At 33.6% G+C, this 21,920-nt stretch overlaps 2 protein-coding genes across 2 annotated transcripts in view; both read right to left on the bottom strand.

Moving 5' to 3' along the window:
- The window catches only part of LOC111001727 (fatty acid synthase-like), a 30,768-nt gene extending 20,719 nt beyond the window's left edge, over nt 1-10,049 (bottom strand). The window contains exons 1-16 of the mRNA XM_045631100.1: nt 9,999-10,049; nt 8,905-9,043; nt 7,670-7,862; nt 6,581-6,701; nt 5,945-6,148; nt 5,718-5,834; nt 5,082-5,260; nt 4,674-4,816; nt 4,257-4,460; nt 3,597-3,783; nt 3,148-3,310; nt 2,653-2,822; nt 1,943-2,094; nt 1,424-1,607; nt 913-1,061; nt 556-737 (exon numbers count right to left, since the gene is read on the bottom strand). Coding sequence (XP_045487056.1) covers nt 556-737; nt 913-1,061; nt 1,424-1,607; nt 1,943-2,094; nt 2,653-2,822; nt 3,148-3,310; nt 3,597-3,783; nt 4,257-4,460; nt 4,674-4,816; nt 5,082-5,260; nt 5,718-5,834; nt 5,945-6,148; nt 6,581-6,701; nt 7,670-7,862; nt 8,905-9,036 — 2,480 coding nt within the window. The 5' untranslated portion in view covers nt 9,037-9,043; nt 9,999-10,049. The remainder of the gene's footprint in view (nt 1-555; nt 738-912; nt 1,062-1,423; nt 1,608-1,942; nt 2,095-2,652; nt 2,823-3,147; nt 3,311-3,596; nt 3,784-4,256; nt 4,461-4,673; nt 4,817-5,081; nt 5,261-5,717; nt 5,835-5,944; nt 6,149-6,580; nt 6,702-7,669; nt 7,863-8,904; nt 9,044-9,998) is intronic.
- A 4,274-nt stretch (nt 10,050-14,323) lies between these two features.
- Nucleotides 14,324-20,971, bottom strand: LOC111001730 (protein D2). Its single transcript, XM_022271724.2, has 5 exons — nt 20,857-20,971; nt 19,564-19,644; nt 15,771-15,894; nt 15,212-15,425; nt 14,324-14,480 (listed from the first exon to the last, which is right to left on the bottom strand). Exons 2-5 carry the CDS (start codon nt 19,639-19,641, stop codon nt 14,342-14,344), a joined length of 555 nt encoding a protein of 184 aa, XP_022127416.1. The 5' UTR covers nt 19,642-19,644; nt 20,857-20,971; the 3' UTR covers nt 14,324-14,341.
- Between the last annotated feature and the right edge of the window lie 949 nt (nt 20,972-21,920).

Below are 21,920 nucleotides of genomic sequence, written 5' to 3'. Positions count from 1 at the left end.
TGTCCACCAGGACGTCGAACATATTTAATTAATTAATGTATACGTAGGTAACACTGAAAATAAACCAACTGGCCAGTTAAAAACATTGCTAATGAAAACTTTTTTTGAATTTCAATTTTAGAACTCTTTGGTAACCGAATGTAGTATTATATTCATTTGTCATTTGTTTTTGTGAATTGGCGGCAGATCTAAAACTGTTGCTACACGTGAAATTGAACCTAATGTGAGAAAATTATCGGTCAATGATTTATTATGACTGTCTTTGTTGGCTTCATTTATTCCCAAGCACTAAAGATAAAATTCGAGGTATTCGCTTTACGAGCCCTGAAGATGCAGTGAAAAATCCCCAAGGAAGAATGAACCCACTGCTTTTCTTAGTGGTTCCATCGAATGCGACGATGTGTAGCAAAGAACGGAGATTACTTCGAAAATCAATAAAAATATTAAGCAACTTTCTACATTAAGCGGTTTTTTTATTTTCTAAACATTTTCAGTGTTACCTAGGTAACACCAGTAACATATACACTATAACCATTTAATTAATGATACACTTACTTCCCAATAGCATCAAGCATGTGTGTAACATTATCCGGATGGCCTCTACGTGTAAGTGGTATATTGACACAAGTAGACAAGGACCTCTTAAGTATAGCCTGCAGTAGACCGTGAGGGGCAACCTCGAGCAATACAGCATTCTTTGGTATCAGCTGAGCAGTCTCTTCGAATAGAACTGGGCACTGAAAGGAATTGAATATCCTTCACAATGCTTTCTTGAATACACAACCAGCAACTCTTGTGAAATAGTGTAATTATCAGATATTCAAAATATATAAATTGTAACACATGGAGATCTCTGTGTCAAAGTTAATAAATGAAATAGATTTTAAAAATCGAATAAGTCGTAGGACGTACGAGCAAATTGTTTGTGTGATATTCAGCAGAAGAATATTTTGCAAGTGGCTCCTCCCAGCGATCTTGAGGTATAGACGTCGAAACCCATCGCTCAGTACGTGCTCTCGGCGTTGGAATTACTTCACTTAGGTACTGCAGTAGACCGGGACCTGATGATAAACAATTTGGTGAAATTATCTTGCTGATTTCTATTGGTGCACTACGATAAGAAATACAGGTTTGCTTAAAATATTACGCCTGTGGTAATTTAATTACAAAGATGTGCTTTTGTTGTTTTTCATTTATACATCATAAGTTAATTATATTTTTGTTTTCAGTTAATAATATTAACGCCTGTTGCGTTACAGGTTAATATAATAATGAAATAGGATGTAATAATAGTACCTATATATGAATTCATAAATACTTAACATATACAATATTTAAATGCATATATTATGTATGAAATCAAACAAATAGTTGTAATTTTTTTAAGTAATATATGCATAGTAGTATATTGCTTGGTACTTGCCTGCTTCAGCAATATATCTTGAGTGGTACGCGATGTTGGAACAAGGAACTTCTTTAGCAAAAACTCCCTTAGAAGTGAGGGATTCCACAAACTGCTTCATGGCATCAGCTGGGCCGGAAATGGTACTGGATTCTGAACTGTTGTGGCAAGCAACTTCGATTTCCGGGGGGCATAACTTGATGATCTAAACATAAGAACAATCATTAGTTATATGGCATTGAGCAGTATTGGCCTAGTAGCTTTGGTGTACGACTATCATCCCTGAGGTCGTTGGTTCAATCCCCGGCTGTGCATCAGCATTTTACACTCGCTCATACGGTGAAGAAAAACATCGTGAGTAAACCGACTTGTTTTAGACCCAAAAATCGAAGGCATGTATCAGGTAAAAGAGGCTGATCACCTACTTGCCTATTGGATAAAAAAATGATCATGAAACAGATTCAGAAATTTGAGGCCAGACCTGAAGAGGTTGTAGCGCTAGATGACGATATTGAAAGATATTTATTAAATGCTACACACCTGCTCATAGCCAATTCCAACGGCAGCCATAGAACCTCGTATGAAAGGCGTCTGTACGGAGACCAGACCACGACTATACGCAGATAAAATCATTTCTTCAGCTGTGAGACAGCCATCTGCATAAGCGCAACCTAACTCACCGACACTGTGACCTGGAAATTATTATAAAAAATATATGTAATAAGAATAATGATTATTAAGATTCATTAATATTAAGAAACGCACAGTAAGTAAGTTGTCATAACTTATGCTCAATAGATGGATTTATTTCCGACTAGAAGGGATTGGATTTATCTGATGGTCACTAGAAGACATGGGGATGGCTTACCAGGGAAACTACCGAAACCATCTCGTCAAGACTGTCACAACATTACATACAATTAAATACCTGTGTAAGGGTTCCATGCTCTTCCATAATAATTAATAAAATTAATTGTTTATTCCACAAGAATATATTTTTTTTTTCAATTACAATTTGTTTTTTTAAAACTGTTTACATTTACTTCTCCCAATTTATTTATACCAAAAAGCATTACGCGACACGTAACATACGTAAATGTATGAGTGTCTGGGTGCATATGAGTGAACGTGTGAGTGTAATGTGTGACTACAAATCACAGGAGCATAACATGCAACTACTCGTAGGTTATGTTCAGCCGGCCCTATAACCGTTTTTTAGCTGAGCGGTTAGTTCCTAGTTTAATACGTACCAATAATTTTATCCGGCACGATTCCCATTTCTTTTAAAACATCTGTAAGCCCAATTTGAACAGCAGCAATTCCAACGAAAGAGTGCAGAATATTATCATAGATTTTCTTATCCGGCGCAGTGATAATGTGTAAAATATCGATACCCTTGGGTTCTAGAGCTCGACGACATCTAGAAAAAAGTTATATTCTATATCAATTTTCTTTTTGGTTAAATGAAAAGAATGGGTTGAATAATTATGAATATTAATTTTATTTTTATTATTATTTAAATTATATTATTTTTAATATCTAAGTATGTAGGTCAAGGAAATTGTAAATACTGTAGATTTCATTGCTTTGTGTACAAAGAAAAAAAACGTTTTATACATTTAGTTATCTTGGACAATCAAACTTAATATAAAGTATTGTAACATAATAATTTTTTAACAAATCTTATTTTTCCTATAAAAAAATATTCCTATAAAAAATATACTTTCGAAAAAAAAAGAATATACCTTTCAATTGCCGCAGCAAAAACAGGTATGCGCATGAGTTGTGCTCCCATACCAGCCCATTGGGATCCCATACCACTGTAGACAAACCATAGCGGACGTTTCACATCGTCAAAGTAATCTGCCGTCTCGCTTAGGACAACCGTCTCATTGTCTTTGTTTGTATCTGGAAAAATTAATGTGTGTTAAATTTATAAAAAGATTTGTATATTGATTGGAACCCGCAAGCAAACCTAGCGTGGTACAGTTGCTGATTAGGCAAAGAGGACCGGAGAGACTTGGAGGAAGATGAAATACGCTCAACAACATGATGGAGACTCCCTATGAACCTTTGCCCCATCTAAGTCAGGACATTCAGATAAGTAAGTTCCGATTCGTATATATGTACGAAGATTGTAATACATTTTCCATAACGTTTGTCCCCCCCCCTAGAAATCTTGGGGATATCTTACCTAACAAAATGTATCCTCTTCCCAAATGCCCACTGATCGTGGTTTGATGGATGTTGTGGAAGAGAGCTAACTCCTCCGGATCTATTGGACGTTTTTTCAAATCTTCGAAGATCTTTTCTACGGCAGATTTCTGCCTTCCTGATATTGTTACAAGGTGGGGAATATTTGATTTGTATCGGTTGAGGTCCTGTAAGCGTAAATTACACTTAAGTATAACAAGCCCAAACATCATGTCTAAAGATGCTATGACACATTTAGACAACATTTGGAAGAAAAGAGGAATTTGTATGAAACTAAAATAATATTGATAATGTCTTTCATATTATCTTGGTCCGAGAAAGTCCTTTAAAGGATTGATTCCTTTGTCTTCGTAGTTTACAGTCACATTATTACTTGTAGTAATACATTTATCTAGTCATTCGAATATAGACCATTTCAATATTTTAACAAGCTTATCATGATACAGCAATGAGCATTGATTTACATTTTTTGCAACTCTGCTTGTATTTGGGACCATGGCAAGACTCGCCTCCATACAAAGTCAAAAATCAAGTAGAACGAAAAAAACCATCAATTATGAAACCAATGAGACAGATACTAAATAAAAAAATATTTTAGAAAACACACATTGCACATTAAATAATTAATATGTTTAATTACCTTAGTTTTATTAAGGCCTCGTAACAAAACGTGAGCATTTACTCCAGTTACAGAAACCCCATTAACTGCAGTATATCCTTGTCTAAATGGTTCATGGTCTCTTACAATCTGCATTTTACCAGTTCGTATACCGTCAACATCATCTATTGGATCGTCACAGTTAATGTTACCTGCTAATTTACCAGCTTCATAGCCTAGAAGCACCTGAAATTGTTTTGAAATTAATTTCATTTCTCCATCGAGGCAATTGTATTTTGTTTAAATCTAAATATCAATTCAAGATTAGTGTTGCTATTATCTATTCCCAGTCGGTAGAGTAAAATATTATCTATTTATTGCAATTTTAAAACCTTTCAGTATAGCTTTAAATATTTTTGATTCGATTTATCTTTATATATAAAAATCAAAATATCTTACTTTAGTTATTGAAGAAATGCCAGAAGCCGCTTCTACGTAACCCAAGTTGGACATAACACTACCAACTAGAAGGGAGTCCTCTCTTTTGTCACAGAATACTCTATCGATAGCTTCCAATTCCGCTTTATCAACTTCGGGCGTTGCTGTAATTTATGTTTTAAACTATTTAAAAATGTACAACTTATAATTTTAATTTTATAGTCAGACACATTTCTGCCAATACTTTGGTGATAATTTTTCCTTAACAAACATTGATTAGTTTTCGTTAGTTACAAATTGTTAAATTGTTTCAAACTTTAATATGGTGCTATTTAAAATATAAATTGCATAATTCGTTCATGATTGGAGTCGTGGTTGGTATGAACATGTCTAATTATTTTCCTGTGTGATAATGAGAATTTTTTTTACCAGAACCAAAAGCTTCAACATATTCAACAGCCTGCGGTGGAACGTTTGCTTCTTCATAGAAGGTTTTAAGGAAATCTGCCATGATACAGGGGTCCCGATAAAAGGTGAATAATGGACCATCCTCATCTTCTGGTAGACCGCAGAATTCGGACTTGACGTGAACCACTTCAGCGTAAACTCTAAAAATGTATACAATTATATAATACAACTAGGGAAATATGTCATTATTCGAATTTTGAGTTCTTTAAAGCAGTTGCTTTGCTTCTCGTACTTAACAGACGGAGATAAATAAGAGATAAATCAATAAAAAACATAGTGGAATTATTTATAAGACGACTGTAAATCATGATTATGTCGGTTTTGTAATGTAAATCGATATAGATGAAGAGTTGACATTAGATGTTGACGCATTTACGCATGGAGCGGGCTAAATGCTATTAGTGTCAATACATTTCGTGGTTTCAGTCACACGTTTTTATGTATGTTACCTATATGTCTTGTGGACTAACATTTCCTTAATTTGATGACATTCCTTCCACCTGTGTAACATCAAGTGAACCTTCTGCATGTTTGCCACTTTATATAAATACAATGTATTTATGTAAATTACTAAATAAAAAAATAAGAAAAAGTTACCTTAGTGCGTCCTTTGCCCTTTGTAGAAACAGTACATTGATAGCTTCTGACTTGGCACAACCATGGGCGTTTTTGTCGAACGATTTTGTTACACCATCTTTACTTATTGGCATGATTCTATAAAGTAAATACAAAATGTTGTTAAAGAGTTGAAAACCCCAGAAGAAACTGTACAAACAGATACAATATAGGTAGGTACCTAAGTATTTTATAACGAAAATATATACCTTCCATAATGAACAGTTGATTGAGGATGTAAGCAGATGTTGGTGCCTCCAACGATAGCCGAATCCACTTCACCTCTAATGAGAGCCTGGTATGCCAACTCCAGAGCTACAGTGGAACTGCAGCAGGCCTGGTCTACAGACATGGAGGGCCCCTTCGCGTTCAACCAGTAGGAAATACGGTTGGCAAACATACTTTTACTGCACCTATTTTCAAAATTAATCAGAAATACCGGGACCAGTCACTCACATACACTTCCAAATATTATCATCTTAGTTTAATCATTATAACCTTGTATGTAGTTGTATGTGGAAGAAATCGCCTGTAAGGCCGCCCGTTGCCTTATATATTTTGTAAACTGTTTTTTTGTGCATGTTTTTGTATAAGGTAATAAAGGATAAATAAATATGTATATGTGAGAGAAGAAATAAAGATAATTATTACATATATCATTGTAATTACGATGATTTTGTCTTAACAAAATATCTTGAATTAAATTTAGTATAATAAAACTAGAGCCATCGAAAAGAAACTCACTGGATTATAATGGTAGTATACGGTAAATAGCGAAACTCTGATGGGATCCATGATCATGCGGTCCAAACCTCAGTGACTCCAAATGAAATTAATTAACGTACCCGGCAATACCAAATCCTGTTCTAGAAGTAGCGACATAGAAGCAAGCCTTTTCGGTTTCAGAGAAACAGGTTCCCAAGTAGACTCCAACCTTGGTTCCTGAGAGCTGATTTGGACTGATTCCTACGGTATAATAATATTTTTAAGTTACATAAATCAACGCATGTACGTTGAGCCTTATTAGAGATTTTTAATTTTTATTTTAGTTTTCCTCACAGCGTTTTCCAGAACTGCTGCAATTTCTCCAACCAAGATCAGCGGACTCACTTGATCGTCCGTGAATAAGAGACGATTCACATGTAAGTGGCCCATTTTGAATCTGCGTCCACTATTCCTTCATGGTTTTTTTTTTTTTATAGAACGGGGGGCAAACGGGCAGGAGGCTCACCTGATGTTAAGTGATACCGCCGCCCATGGACACTCTCAATGCCAGAGGGCTCGCGAGTGCGTTGCCGACCTTTTAAGAATTGGTACGCTCTTTTCTTGAAGGACCCTAAGTCGAATTGGTTCGGAAATACTTCAGTCGGCAGCTGGTTCCACAAAGTGGTGGTGCGCGGAAAAAACTATATGTTTTTTAAATAGTTGTCAATAATAAGTAAACAGCTACTTGCGGGCAACACCACCTCATCTCACTTTTCACGATGGAAGCCAACCCGTGTCGAGAGCCCTAAGAATCTCTACGGAAACCCTACCGCCTTTTCCACAATCTTGTTCATACTTATCTCGTCTGTACCTCTATATTAAAATAAAATTATTCTAAGGGCCTGTTTCACAATGTATGGATAAAGTGCCAAATAGCTATGCAACACATAAATTATTTGAAAGATAAAAGTTCCAAATAAGATACTTCGAATTTCATGACGTATAGCGCTATCTGACAGTCGTGAAACGCAAAAATACAGGCCCATATAAGTATCATACCAATAAGTAACAAATAGCTTATTTGGAACTTATCCGGACATTGTGAAACAGGCCCTTAATGTGACATATAATATAAATAGCATTTAAAAACCAAGTAAGAAATACCGTCGAGGAGCTGAAGATTATGAAAAATAAAATATGATATTTTAATAATTTATATTTTTATATACCCGCATCGTATATTGCATCGAAGGCTTGCTCCAATATTTTCTTGGACATAGAGTCCATTGAGTTGCCCAATCGATAGTGGATTTTGAAGAATTGAGCATCGAAATACTCTAACTCCGGAACTTTGCCAGTACTATTCGCTACTTCCGGGTGGTTGTACTTCCAACGGGTTTCTTTCGGTTTGATTGGATTAACCTATAAACACAAGGAATTAGAATATACGCAGAAATACGAATTAATAGTAATAACTCTATACGATTATTTATTTGTTACATCGATTTTTCATACAAGTCTTAAAGAAGTCTGCTACAGAACCTATCTTTCCTATTCCTACGATAGTTATTAAAATTTAATCCAGTCGATTAAAGTCCAATGTATTAGTATTGGCAGGATAACGATATTAAAAGAAAGGGCGTATTCAAGATACGCAATTTAGATAAGTGAAAAAAGAAATATATTTTGTACAACAAATTAATTCTATTAGTATGAATGTATTCGCATTGTGTGTAAATTAAAGTAGATAATTGATTTGCACACTCCTTCATAATTAATTAATTAAATATAACACACTTAATTACATACGATATTCGTTGGCGTCTTAGAAATAAAAGAAAGGTAGATTTCGTAAATGTTCATTACTTTAATTATTTTGATGTTAGTATATGCCAGAGGCAACTAGATTAATGAGCCGTTCATTAACAGCCTAGACTTTTAACTAAAGGTCGCCGTTTAACTAGCGGCCTGAAAGATATTCAGACAGTTGATCAAACATCTAGGCAAATGACTTGGATCGATTTAATTATCCCTTAATAAATAATTATTAATTTGCGTTGACTATTCCCTATAACTCCCCTCTTCGGAGAAATAAGCAAAAATGTTTAATTTTTTATAAATGAAGTTAACGAAGCTATTAAATTAATAATTTATTATTAGACACATTTGATAGTTAAATTCTTAATTAATACGAACAAATATATTTTTAAAAATGTATTTGTATTCATATTGATCCTATTGCAGATAAAAAAAAATCTGTCAGCCGTCATGTTTAGATCTACTAATAAAATACAGACAGATATTTATCTATTAAAGGTTGATTGGGGCATTAACGTTTAACGGGGTTAAAACTAGTATATCTGGTTTAATTATTAAATGTTTTTTTAATTCCAGAAACTGAGTAAATGTGAAAGAACCTTACATAAAATAAAAGAGTTTCTGCATAAATAAATAAAAACAATACCTTGTTATACAGTATATCTTTAAATTCCTTGACATTGTGAGACTGGGGGTAGAGGCCAGCCATTCCAGAGATGACAACACTGCCTTCATGAATGGTATCATTTTCAGTGAACTTCTGTGTTTTTAGCACCATGATGTAGCTATAAAAAAAACAAAAACATACAGATATTAATTGAACAAATTATTTACATAAGGTACATTTTCTATAAATACAGGTAGAACTCAGAATAATTGAGGGCTTTTTCATTTAATGATAAATAGTATCGATATGGTGTCTTGGCTAGCAACGGCGAAGACTACGGGAGGCCGCTATAGTTGAAACATATTTTGCTATTTCGGTCCAAGACATATAAAGTTTTCTACATTGGAAAGACCACAAAAATGATACATGCGGTTAACTTATTATAAATATAATAACAGCTGTTATCAAAATCCAAGACATAATTGACATACAAATTTCACGGAGAAGAATTTGCACTACAACATGGAGACGACAAATATATGATTGTTTATCGGATATAATAAAATATAACTAATAACTGCACCAAATGAAGTAACTAATCCACACGACACTGGATCATCTTCAACTACTGTAAAACAGCGTTTGGAAATTGACCACTATTACACAAAGAATCCGAAATTGGAATAAATGACCAAAAATCAAAATATACTGTTGTCAACCACTAATGAGTACGTTGTCAAAGGCAGCACTAAGAAATATTAACAGTTCAAATTAGGTACTGTAATATTTTTATATAAAGACTCAAAAACTATTTACCAATTGAGAGGAATACACTTTCTGCCCTTGATGTCCAAAACAAATCTAATTTAAAAACGACTACGATGTCCATAACAAAATCTCTTTTATCATAACAACATTTGGCTTTAAGGATTGTCGAACAATATATTAGCCTAATAAGATCTTCAACCCTTGTAAAAAAACTAATTTACACTTAAAAAATATATTCTCTTTGAAACACCAGGTCAAACAATACAAAAAAGAAATGTTGTTATTAAATACTTTTTAGTACTTAAAAAAAAATAAAAAAGGAATTTTAACTGCAATTACTCTGTTTTCGAAATTTAAAAAATTACCTTGTCTATTACGTCGACGCACTATTCTTCCACTACGTGTTTTCGTTTCAGGGTCTCGTACTTATAAGTTCTAATAGCTGATTAGAATATGCATGCATTGATTAATTAGTTTATTTTGTTCAACGGGACGCGTTAATACAGTGTGCTCATTTTATAAATACAAATGAGATGCTAGAAATAAAAATCGATATGGGCTTCACACATATTATTGAAATAAAAACGAGAGGGGCTACAACCTTATTAGGTCAGATTCTTGCATCTAATTCACGTTGCATCGTTTATCAATTACGGCATGTGATAGGCGATAGTTAAATGCGCAAATTGTCAAGTCCATAGGTGCATATAGCCGAGGTTCTAACGCAAGACCTCGGCTTTGAGAATCGCACCTTAAAGCCAGTAGGCCAACTCTGCTTTATCACTTGCATAATAATTGTAAACTATATATTATTTTTCGTTAATGGCTACGATCGCTAGCTTGTAGCTTGCTTGTTGAAAGATTTCTGTCCATATGTTCCAAACGCTTGAACCATGTATCTTTCCTACCCAACCAGATATGTAATGGAAAAGGAGCAAATCATTTTTGCCGTATGAAAATTTAACTTTCATATATATGTGCTGTTTAAAAAAATTTGATTAGCTGCTCGATCACTTGCTTATTTATATGAAAGACTATATGTAATAATAAAAATATGCAGACTTTGTGGAAACAAACACCGATCACACTACATTATGCACAATGTCTCACAACAGACATACAACACATTAGCTACCCAGAAAATGTACTTTCTTCGTACAACAGTTATTCTTCTTCAGAGGCCCTTAAATCTAAGCCTAAGTTCATAAAAACAAAATTTCCACTAACAATTCAAACCTTTATACATTCACTAATAATAATATAATATAAATAATAATCTTAAACAAAATATTGTCAACCGGCCCTACGCCGAAAAGTATTCTTATTGTGCAACAATAGTGTAATTATAATTTGTAAGTGTTATGTCAGAATTATTATCAAATACTGTTAACATGTCCAGTGGAAGAGGCTGCCCTCAATACAGGGACTTTAACTCCCAGTTTGAGGCTAGTGCATATTCTTTAGTACTAAACATCCCTTTTTATTGACTATAATAAAGTTTCAAATTTCTTCAAACGTTTTCATCCTACTAATATTATGTAATTTTATTTTCACATCATATGTAAAAGTACCTTGAAGCGGGTGTTAATACATGATTTAAATTCAACGAATGCAAATTGATTTGTATATTATGTCTCATTAATTTGTTGTATATAAATATTAGGGTATATTTAAAATAATAATGATCCTAATTACTTTTGTAAGTTTAGGAGTTAGTTTTGTAAGCTTTGTAATGATCCCAATTTAGAAAATAAAATGTAGCTTAATTGTTTCTGACATATGAAAGTCTAAGCACTAAGTATCGCTTAACTTAGAAACTTTAAATGTTATTATTAACTTATTTGTGAAGTTAAATTTGTTATAACTATTCTTATATTAATCAGAAAGCTATACTTTATTTGTATCACACACAACAAAGGGTTAATGACCAATACAAAGTAAAAAAGAATTTTAATAGCTTAACATGTCTTTTTAACGTCGCTTTGCATCTAATTTGGTTATCAAACATTGACTTCGTTGACAATGACAAATAAATTTTAATAGTTTTTTCTGTATTACCAAAACTCGATTTATATGTAAACAATTGGCTATCATTGGTTCTTAAGAGAAACTATAATATTAATAGACTGTGGATAACACTGAAAATGTTTATTAAATGAATAACGGCTTAATGTAGAAAGTTGCCAATACTTTTATTGCTTTTAGAAGTATTCTCTCTCTCTATACATCGTCACACTTGAGGGAACCACTGAAAAACAGTAGGCCTATTCTTTCTTGGAGTTCTCTTCTATGGCATTTTTGTACGCTTTCACCGCATATTCATGGCTCATAAAGCGAATACCTCGAATTTTATCTTTAGTTCTTGGGAATAAATGAAAGTCGCAGGGTGCTAGGTCAGGAATGTATGGTGAATGGCTCATTATCTCGACAGCTGCCATAGTCAAATATTCAGTAGTCCGTTTTGCGGAGTGCGCTGAAGCATTGTCGTGGTGAAGGAGGATCCTGATTCGAGGGCGCTTCTGTCGAATTCTTTCCAAGCTGTTTAAGAACGTCCTTCACGCAGATCATGATGGAGATTGCTAGGTCCACGCTTAAACTTGTTTAAGCGATTGTAAATACGAGACGGGTCTTCAGTAAGAAATGCTAATTGCAGCCTATGATAGCTTTGTTGTTGAGTAAGCCTACAACGAAAGTCATAATAAATCATTGACCATAAATTTTCTCACGTTACGTTTTCACGTGTAGCAAGAGTTTTAGATTTGCCGCTAATTCAAAATGAATATACTAGTTTAGGTTACCAAAGAGTTCTACGATTGAAATTAAAAAAAGTTTTTACTTGCAATGTTTTCAGTATAAGCCACGTATCATATGTCGGATACACATATCATATAAAAACAAAGGTTTACAAAATATTTAAGAAATAAATAAAACTATTGGCAATTAAATGAGTAAAACAGAAAGTTGAAAGTGAATCAAAAATACTATCTATATAATAGAATATATTAGTAGTAAACGACGATTCGACATTTGATCTTTGTATTTAAATTTGGAAAAAGAATACTGGCTTTTGATTAAAAGTAATAAATATTCATTACTAGACGGATTGTTGTTTTTTTTTTTTTTTAATTCATTTTCTTAACCAATTCCGTAGTCAGTAAGTACAGGCTTTTGCAGACCAGATGTATAATGTTACGAAATATCTGAAGAGTGGACGAAGCTCAAGTCAAACAATTACTTAAATTAGTAATGAACATGGAGAAATTTCAGAGAATTACTGCCGAATATCGAGAACAAAAGAATGTGTTTTGTATTATCTATCAGAGTATTTTTCATAAGTCAATTAAATCAGGTACCCTGATATATTTTCCGGTACACTGAACCAAAAATCATGTACATATGAAGGGTATAGGTAAATGACATCTTAGGTAAGGCTTAAGGGCTTTCGTTCCAGTTAGAGCGGTAGAATTTATTAAAAATCAGATTCCCCTTTATAGGAAACACTGTGTTGATCTTTAACCTACGTTGCTATGCGTCACATACAGAGCGTTTATTTATTTATTGGTCGACCTACATGTACCATGATAACATAACTAAACTATTGCTGAAATTAACATAAAACTAAAACACAAATGTTAATCTTAATTTTAAGTGTATAAAAACTTATAACTCATTTATAAGGAGCTCACCTGATGTTAAGTGATACTGCCGCCTATTGACACTCTCAATGCCTGAGGGCTCGCGAGTGCGTTGCCGGCCTTTTAAGATTTGGTACGCTCTTTTTTTGAAGGACCCTAAGTCAAATTGGTTCGGATATACTTATATAAATAGAGACACACCTACAATTTTATCATAAGTCTGCCAACAGAGTCTCGTATATATGAAATGTTATATCCGTTAGTTTTGAATTTAATTGCAACTCAGGAAATAAAATACGATACCTGTAAAGTCTGAAAAAAATCGTTACGTACATATCCCAATACTGGGGCTAAAATATCGCTATTTTTGATTACTTAATGTGATTTTTTACAAGATCAACAGCTTGATAAGAGATTCCAAATGTTCCTTGGCCATCTACGACTCTCGACGATCTTTCGGTTTTATATATTTAAGTATTATAATATTAATATTGTATTCCAAAATAACTGCATATTAAGATTGATCTTAGCTAGAAATCGGCGTGTGTGCTGCTTACCTACTTGCCTATTTGATTGACAGATTATGAAACGAATTCAGAAATCTGAGGCCCAATTAGTTACATATGTTATTATTATATGTATATACTAATTAATAAGTTCTCATTAAAACTGGCAAAGGAAAGATATGTGTTTTTTTTTATACAGAACTGAACAGTCGCCCTAATATAGAGTTAATCGTAAATTATGAAAAAGCTCATCCCAAAGTATAGTTCAATGCGTCAAAACTCGGTTACACTTGGTTGACTTTCGACAAACATCGCCTATTTTAGGCACGACTAATATCTGTACATTTGACGTAAGGAGGTTACATTGCAGACATGTTAGGCATTGTAGTGACGCGTCGACATATTAAAACTACGCGCGGTAGAAAATCTGACCGATACAGCCATGGTAAAATCTGTAACTTGCAATGCTGACTATGAAAATGACTTGCACTTTCATCATAATAAGTTATGACAGCCCAAACCGTGTTATAGAGGTAATGAAACATCAACTATATATAATGTTTATTTCTAAACGCCTAAACTCTTGTACAATAGTGGGACGTAGTCATCGAATTGTGCGCGATAGAAGTTGCCAGCTACAGGCGCCCCCAAATTGTATTTTTCAGCGAATTTCTTCGTTGAAAAGGCATCACGGCCAACGATGGATCTGAAATAGTTAAAGTTTCAATCAATCAGTTTTGTAATAGTTATCAAATTTTCAAATAAAAATGTAAAGAGAGGTAACGTTTTTTTGGTAAACGGTTTTCAGTTAAACCCAAAGAGAATCTTAAAGTTGGTGTGCTGCTTTTGCATTTGTATATGTATTAACATTTAACATTTTGTATTAACAAAAATGAAAATTTTGGGATAGATAAAATGTCTGCCATCGGAAGATACGGTTTTGAATCGCAACAGGACGCCAAATATAGTATATATAAAGTTTTACGAAGAAATGTTTAATAGAATATAGTTAAAAAGGAATACAATTTATAAGTAGAGAAATAACCTTGAGTTGCTTCACAGATAAGATAGATTTATAACAGTAAGAGGAACAGAACTAAAGTAAAGAAATACATTAATATTAGCCCAAGACACGGAAGTTTTTTTTTTTTTTTTTTTTTATAGAACCGGGGGCAAACGGGCAGGAGGCTCACCCGATGTTAAGTGATGCCGCCGCCCATGGACACTCTCAATGCCAGAGGGCTCGCGAGTGCGTTCCCGACCTTTTAAGAATTGGTACGCTCTTTTCTTGAAGGACCCTAAGTCGAATTGGTTCGGAAATACTTCAGTCAAAAAGTTTAAGTATAAACACAGCACGTGTCTGCAATATGTGTACTCTACTTTCAGAGTACATATAGTACTTCAAAACACGATAACATATCAAATGAAATAACATACTTGTTGGTTAACTTTTTCTCGTCAAAATTTAGTTTTCCAGGCTGTTTGTAGAGAATGTAGACGTAACGATGGAGGCCAGTGCCTTCTGGTGGTCCAGAACCAATGTAGCTGGACAGTACTTCACCAGAGGCGACGTTGTTACCAGGAATGTTACCAACCAACCAATGGTGCCACTCACGGTATACTGGTTCTGGGCCGTCGTAGTTGTCTGGGTCTAGAAGGGTTTAGCGATCATAGGCATTAGGCACACTCAATAGAATTCTCACCTACAACACGTTGATTACAATTTTGAGGGACCAAACTACTAGCTAAAACCAGTCATTTCATGAAACGCAATTTCATAAATTTTCATGACTGACATAAATTCGTGGGAACTTACAACAGAAGTCGTTATAGAAATGATATTTAAAATACATTTAAATTAATTATTTATCGTACAAACTTCAATATTACAATGTTTCTTACCGTCTATATTGAATCAAAGCAAGTTTCTTATGAAATTTCTGATACTTGAAATGGAAAGCAAGAATTTGGTATGAAATCTTCAATACAATATTACCTGTGAAGACTAAGGTGTAGAAAGCATTAGGATCTGCTTCGTATGAAACAGCCGGTTGATCTTTGACCTTTGTTGGAGCGAGTTCGTTGCCATGCTGTGCTACCACGCCACTTGGGTATTTCAACTGAAAATGTAAAAAAGTATTAATTAGTACTAGATATATATAACACTCCTGCTGTAACTGGTTACCCTAAATTGACAAAAGTGAACAATAAGTGAATAAAATGTATAGACGAAACAAAAACCAAACACATGAAATTAATTAGGAAAAATAAAATTAAAAAAAAGAAATTAAATAACTATAGGCACTAACAAATACCAGAACTTTTGCCAGTTCACTCAACGGACAATGAAAAAGGTCCGTTAACCTATGTATTTCGTTAATTTAATTAATACACCGAATCATATGTGCCCTTTTCAGAAGGTTAGTCCTAGCTGTGGGCATAAGAAGTAACGGCGGATGAAGTCGCTTTCTGACATACCCATCAGACACATTGAAGCTAAGGTACTGAAGTACTGCCGAATTACTGTCCTTGCCATGTAACAATTTTATTTAGTACATCACAAGCGCTAATTCTCAGCACTCTTAGCTCGTTGTAAGCTTAAGAATAAATAATGTTGGATACATGAGTGGATAGAACATGAACAGAAGTACATACATGTCTGAAAGGATAATAAAAGTATTTATGTAAATAAATAAATAAAATATAAGATGACATTATGTAACTAATTGTAAGACTATTCTAGCAAATAAACGATTTGATTTGATTTGATAAAAAGGGTACACACCGTACATACTTAAATACATGAGCCTCAAAAATGTATTTTGTAAAATATATGAAAAAATATGTAAAATATGAGATCGAAGATCGAGGTTTATTAAAAAGGCAAAAGCATACATCGTAAAAATACTTGTCTTCTCCATTTTCCTCTATGGCGAATCATGAACTATAAAAGTGACCATAGACGCTGCTCCGACATTTTCGCCAATAGAACTAACGTCTCAATGTTAAAGGCCTGTCAGTATAAGACTTTTTTGGTTCTATGTGTTGTAATCTTCAGCCACATTGCCCAGAAACCTCATGAAAGGGAAAAGACAAAGAAGATGCAACCCATAACGATTGACAGACCAGCAATCACAAAACGAGGGAGCTACGGTCTAGAACGCCACCTGGAGATCGTCAGAGATGGAATGAACAGTACATAATGTCCCCCTATACTGCATACACAGCATGGGCTTATACAAGAGCGGATCCAGGGTACTAAATTATGGTGTTTTTATAAGCAGCATATTTATACCGTTAAAATTAAAACTGACAACGTCTCGTTTAGGTAAGGCAATTTTTCCATATTGAATTAGACCTTCATAAATTGTTGTTTAAGCTGTTTTTAATAATAATAAATCATTTATTTACAAGAAAGTGGTACATTTATAACGATCAATTATAAAAATCCACACAAACATAGGCAATAGGCATGCAAATGATACATTATCATCAAGTCATATAATAAGAACTAATAATAATTTTATTCAATTTTATTTATTTATTTATTAATACTTCATTACATTACAATATAAAAAATTGAACACAATTAAATGAAAAGGATAGCAACTGGCGGCCTTATCGCTTTCGAGCGATGTTTACCAGGCAACCATTTTCAATTGTCTGTTTAGCCCAAATATTTAAATTTCCCCCGCTTACTATGCTTCACTTATCTGAATATTTATTACTGTCTTAAGTAATCACTGAGGAACTAGATTAAAGATTAGGTTCATTAGCCATTTAATTTATTAAACACTTGCTGATTATTATAATTTATTTTTGTGTCATTCCGAATCATATTTCACGTGTCGCAAACAAAAACGAAATCTGTCGACGTAGCTTTTTTAACTAGTTTATCTCTTTCTTAGAGACTATGATTTATAATGCGTTGTTCTATCTAGTGTATCGTTCACTTAAAGATAGAATATATAACTGAATTTCCTAACTCTTTATGAAATAAAGCAATCAGCAGCGGCTCAACCTTTTTAGGTCTAGGCCTCAGATTTCTGTATCTGTTTCATGATCATTTGTGATTGTTATAGACAAGTAGATAGTCGGCCTTATTTTTATAGTACCGGGGGCAAACGGGCAGGAAGCTCACCTGATGTTAAGTGCTACCGCCGCCCATGGACACTCTCAATGCCAGAGGGCTCGCAAGTGCACTTTAGAGAATTTTTAAGAAGGCCTTAGGGGCCTTCAAGAAAAGAGCGTACCAAGTCGAATTGGTTCTGAAATACTTCAGTGGGCAGATGGTTCCACAGAGTAATGGTGCGCGGCAAAAACTGCCTTGAAAAACGCGCCGTTGTGGAACGGCGGACGTCAAGGCTATACGGGTGGAATCGTATCCTGCTTCGACGTCCGATGATGAAACTCAGTAGGTAATCCGAACAAATCCTCTGAATAGCCTCCTGTGCCTGACGCATGCAGTCGCATTTAATGAGTACTGATATTGAGAGTGTCCATGGACGGCGGTATCACTTAACTTCAGGTGACCCTGCTCCACATATATTACATAAATCAGTATCCCATCTCTTGAATTGTTGTCGAAAGATAAATATCTTACGATACTATACTTCTTAAATAAGAATACAGTTCCTTAAGGCGCGTGCGTAATGTAGGTGCGTTAGTAACCTCATCGTAATTTATATTTCCAGACAATCTTTGTATTTTTACATATAAAACTATTATTTCAACCTCAGGTTTATGCTTCGCCTACTTTGTTATACTTTTAGGGATGTCAACAGGTTCGAATTGACTGACGTGGAATAAGTGATACCATGATGATCTTATGTTCCAAAATAAACGTTTTTTTTTTACACATTCCATCCCTATCCCAATGAAATCTACGTTTTTCTTCGATCATCATTTGTTTTATAGACATTCTGGCTTCCTTTATATACAGAATATCGGTCGGTGTAGATAATATATCAAGTGTGAAATGCATGGAAAGAAAAATCTATTGCTCCAAATTGCTGATCAGGCAAATTACATGTTATTTTAAATTACGGGTTTTGTACGTGCAAAGTCGCGTATGACATACGAAAACTGTGCAACCTTGGCTCACATAATCGCATATTTTTGCTTATTTCGATAAACAAAAATACGATTGTGTAACTTTATCTTGAAATATTTAATTGGGTTTATCGTCATTAATCAGTATGTTTACAATTTGGAATAATAAATAATTACATTTAAAACTTCTAGGAACGCCAACATGATCTGGACGATCTGGTTATTATGATGGATTAGTTATTTTTCGCCTGTGTACCTATAACCTGGGTTCAATTTTCATGTGAAAATTTTTTAAATAAAATTAGTATTAAATTATATAATTATTTATTTAAGGAGTTATAATTCAATTCATATCGCTAAAATTGATGGTGGTATTGTATCGGGGGGGTGGTAAATTTCCCCAAATAGATATTTTTTCAAACTCCTCATCAATTTTCAAAAAGTTAGCGGCTCAGCTAATTAGTCATTAGGATTTTATCTGGTATATAAGTTTGTAATTGTTTTTATTTTACTTTATTTATCTAAATTTAATTATTTTTTTGTGTATGAGCTTCATATAATCAGAATGTTGTATGCACCTATAATTGGGGTAGCACTTGGCTTATGTTTGTGTTTGTTACATGCATGTATCAGTGACTACTTTGTTGGTGTAATAAATGAAAAAATAAATTTATTCTAAAAATTGAGGTTCAATCGCACCGTCAATGTTTAATCGCGCTCCTTGTTAAAGATCTCACCTCTATAGTTTTTGAAGGGGCGACGGGGATGACATCTGGAACGATTTTGCTAGACTCAAATGTGCTTGCGACCGACATTTTCTGTAATAAATAAATCTTGGTTAATTATTAGGTAGAGAAATCCTAACTATATTGTAAAGGAGTTTTTATTACGTCTGATATAGAAGTGATGATGATAAAATATGCAATCACAATGTGATGATAATGGATCGCGTCGCTTTTTAATGAGATAAATGCAATAAAATGTTTTAATTATTAAAAATAAATGAGAAATTTAATTAATAATAGTAATTATATATTATAAGTAAAATAATTTATGTAATATAATAGTGGTACAATCTTGCAAATTTGTTTAAAAGGTAGAAATTTACATAGTACATAATAATAATAATATATTTATTTTATTTCTCACAAAAACATATACAATAATTGTCATTCTTCTTTGGAGCACTGCTAATATGACATTAGAAGTAAATTCTTATATTTTTCACATTATTAAATATATTATTACGTTATATAATAATTATAACAATTGACTCAAATACCTTTTAATGAAGTAATCTTTTTTTCAGTGATGTTTTTTAAATAAAAAACATATTTGGGACATATTTGCTTTTAAAAGCTTCAGGCGTTAAGAGAAAATTCACATTTTATTTTAGTAACTTTTATGAATTATATTAAAACGTATAATAAAATATAACAATAATTATACGTTCTTTAAAAGATAAGCCTGGTGGCTTTCACAGAAGCAAAAACTTTAAAGCAATAATGATATAACATTACTTATTTGTAGATTAAAAAAGACTAGACACAAAAAACTGTATAAATTTATTATTTTAAATGTTACTATAAAATTTTGTCGCAGTTTCTTAGGGGATAAAAATAAGAAGGGCACGAATTGGATAATTTTTTATCATCTGTGTGACAAACACTTTATTTCTAATTACAGCAGGCGCTAGTTGTTCTTAGGAAATTATCGAAATATTAGATTTATTAAAAAAAATTCTTTGCAATAAAGCCAAATAAAATATTAAATCTAACCAACTGCGAATAAAACCGTTAAATTATTCAAGCTTAAAATATTACATTTATGAACCTTAATCCGCTTAAAATCCATTAAACCTTCTTAAATTAAAGTTGCAACTTAAAAACTACACTGAATTTTTACAAGACGGAATTTCTTCCCGACACTTGGGGCGTTCAGACCAAATCCAGATAAAATTATCTCCTAATTACCTGTTTATTGTTTATATTATAAGTAAAATATTCTATAAATTCATTGTTAAAACTTACGTTGCGTTTTGACGAGACAGGCAGCAAAGAGCAACTGTAAAAATACGACAATTTATCGATAAGGTATAGTATCGAACAACGAATGTATTGTTTCTGATAACCCAACCACCTATAACTGGCTATGCCCCACAGTTTTACCCGCCTTAAATCAGTTGAAATTACATTCAGTAGGTTTTTGCCGATATAGTTGTTTTTTAAACAGAGACACCTATATCATAGCCTGTCTGGTAGGCAATCAGGCAGATATGTGACCGAGAGGTTAAGCAGAAGTGGACTAAAATCTCCCCTTTCCTAAAAAGGGACTTATAAACTTAAAGGGTCTTCCGCCGCTCCTACTAACATCACTAGCAGTGACATATTTGAGAATCTTACAGAAATTGCTTTTTCCTGCTGAAATCTGTCAAGCTATATGTCGGCAAGCCCATCCCAGCTTACCTTCATGCAAGTCTCGAGCTCCAGATCCCACCTGGTGATTTCAAAAGTCGTAAGGTGAATAAGTAAATGAACAACCGTTTGGTGGGTTGTGTCGTTACAGTCGCATGCGGCGTTTGTCTTTAATTTCAGTCTGTGTAAATAATGTCCAAAAGCCCTGTACACTGTCGATCGATATAGACTATAGAAAAAGGTTTAGCATTTCGAGGAGATGAGAACAAAACACACAAACTTCAGGATTATAAGAGCAATATCGGAATATATGTAACATTACCGAGAATACTTATTATTCGTGAAATAATTAAAAATAACACCAATTGTTTATTACTAAGATAGTCCCTAAATAAAATAATAAATAAGCAAGGTCTAAAGATTGTTTATGTTCTATACACTGATAACGATAAGCGAACTGAAATGTCAAGTTTATTCATGTTATTGGTATTTCTACACCCCAGCCCGAACACGGCAACTAATAATACTCACCTGGACCAAATAAAAGTACATGGCTGTATTGGATAATCCCGTTGTCCCGGAAGTTAACATTTTCCGGGGTACGGGATGATTGAACGCTATTGGAACGAAGTTCCTTATCGCGCGTTGCGAAAAGAGGCTATACGGAAAAAATAATATCA

This window comes from Pieris rapae, chromosome 14 (genome assembly GCF_905147795.1).
Source record: "Pieris rapae chromosome 14, ilPieRapa1.1, whole genome shotgun sequence".
NCBI lineage: Eukaryota > Metazoa > Arthropoda > Insecta > Lepidoptera > Pieridae > Pieris > Pieris rapae.
This window is presented reverse-complemented; position numbering and strand designations above follow the sequence as displayed.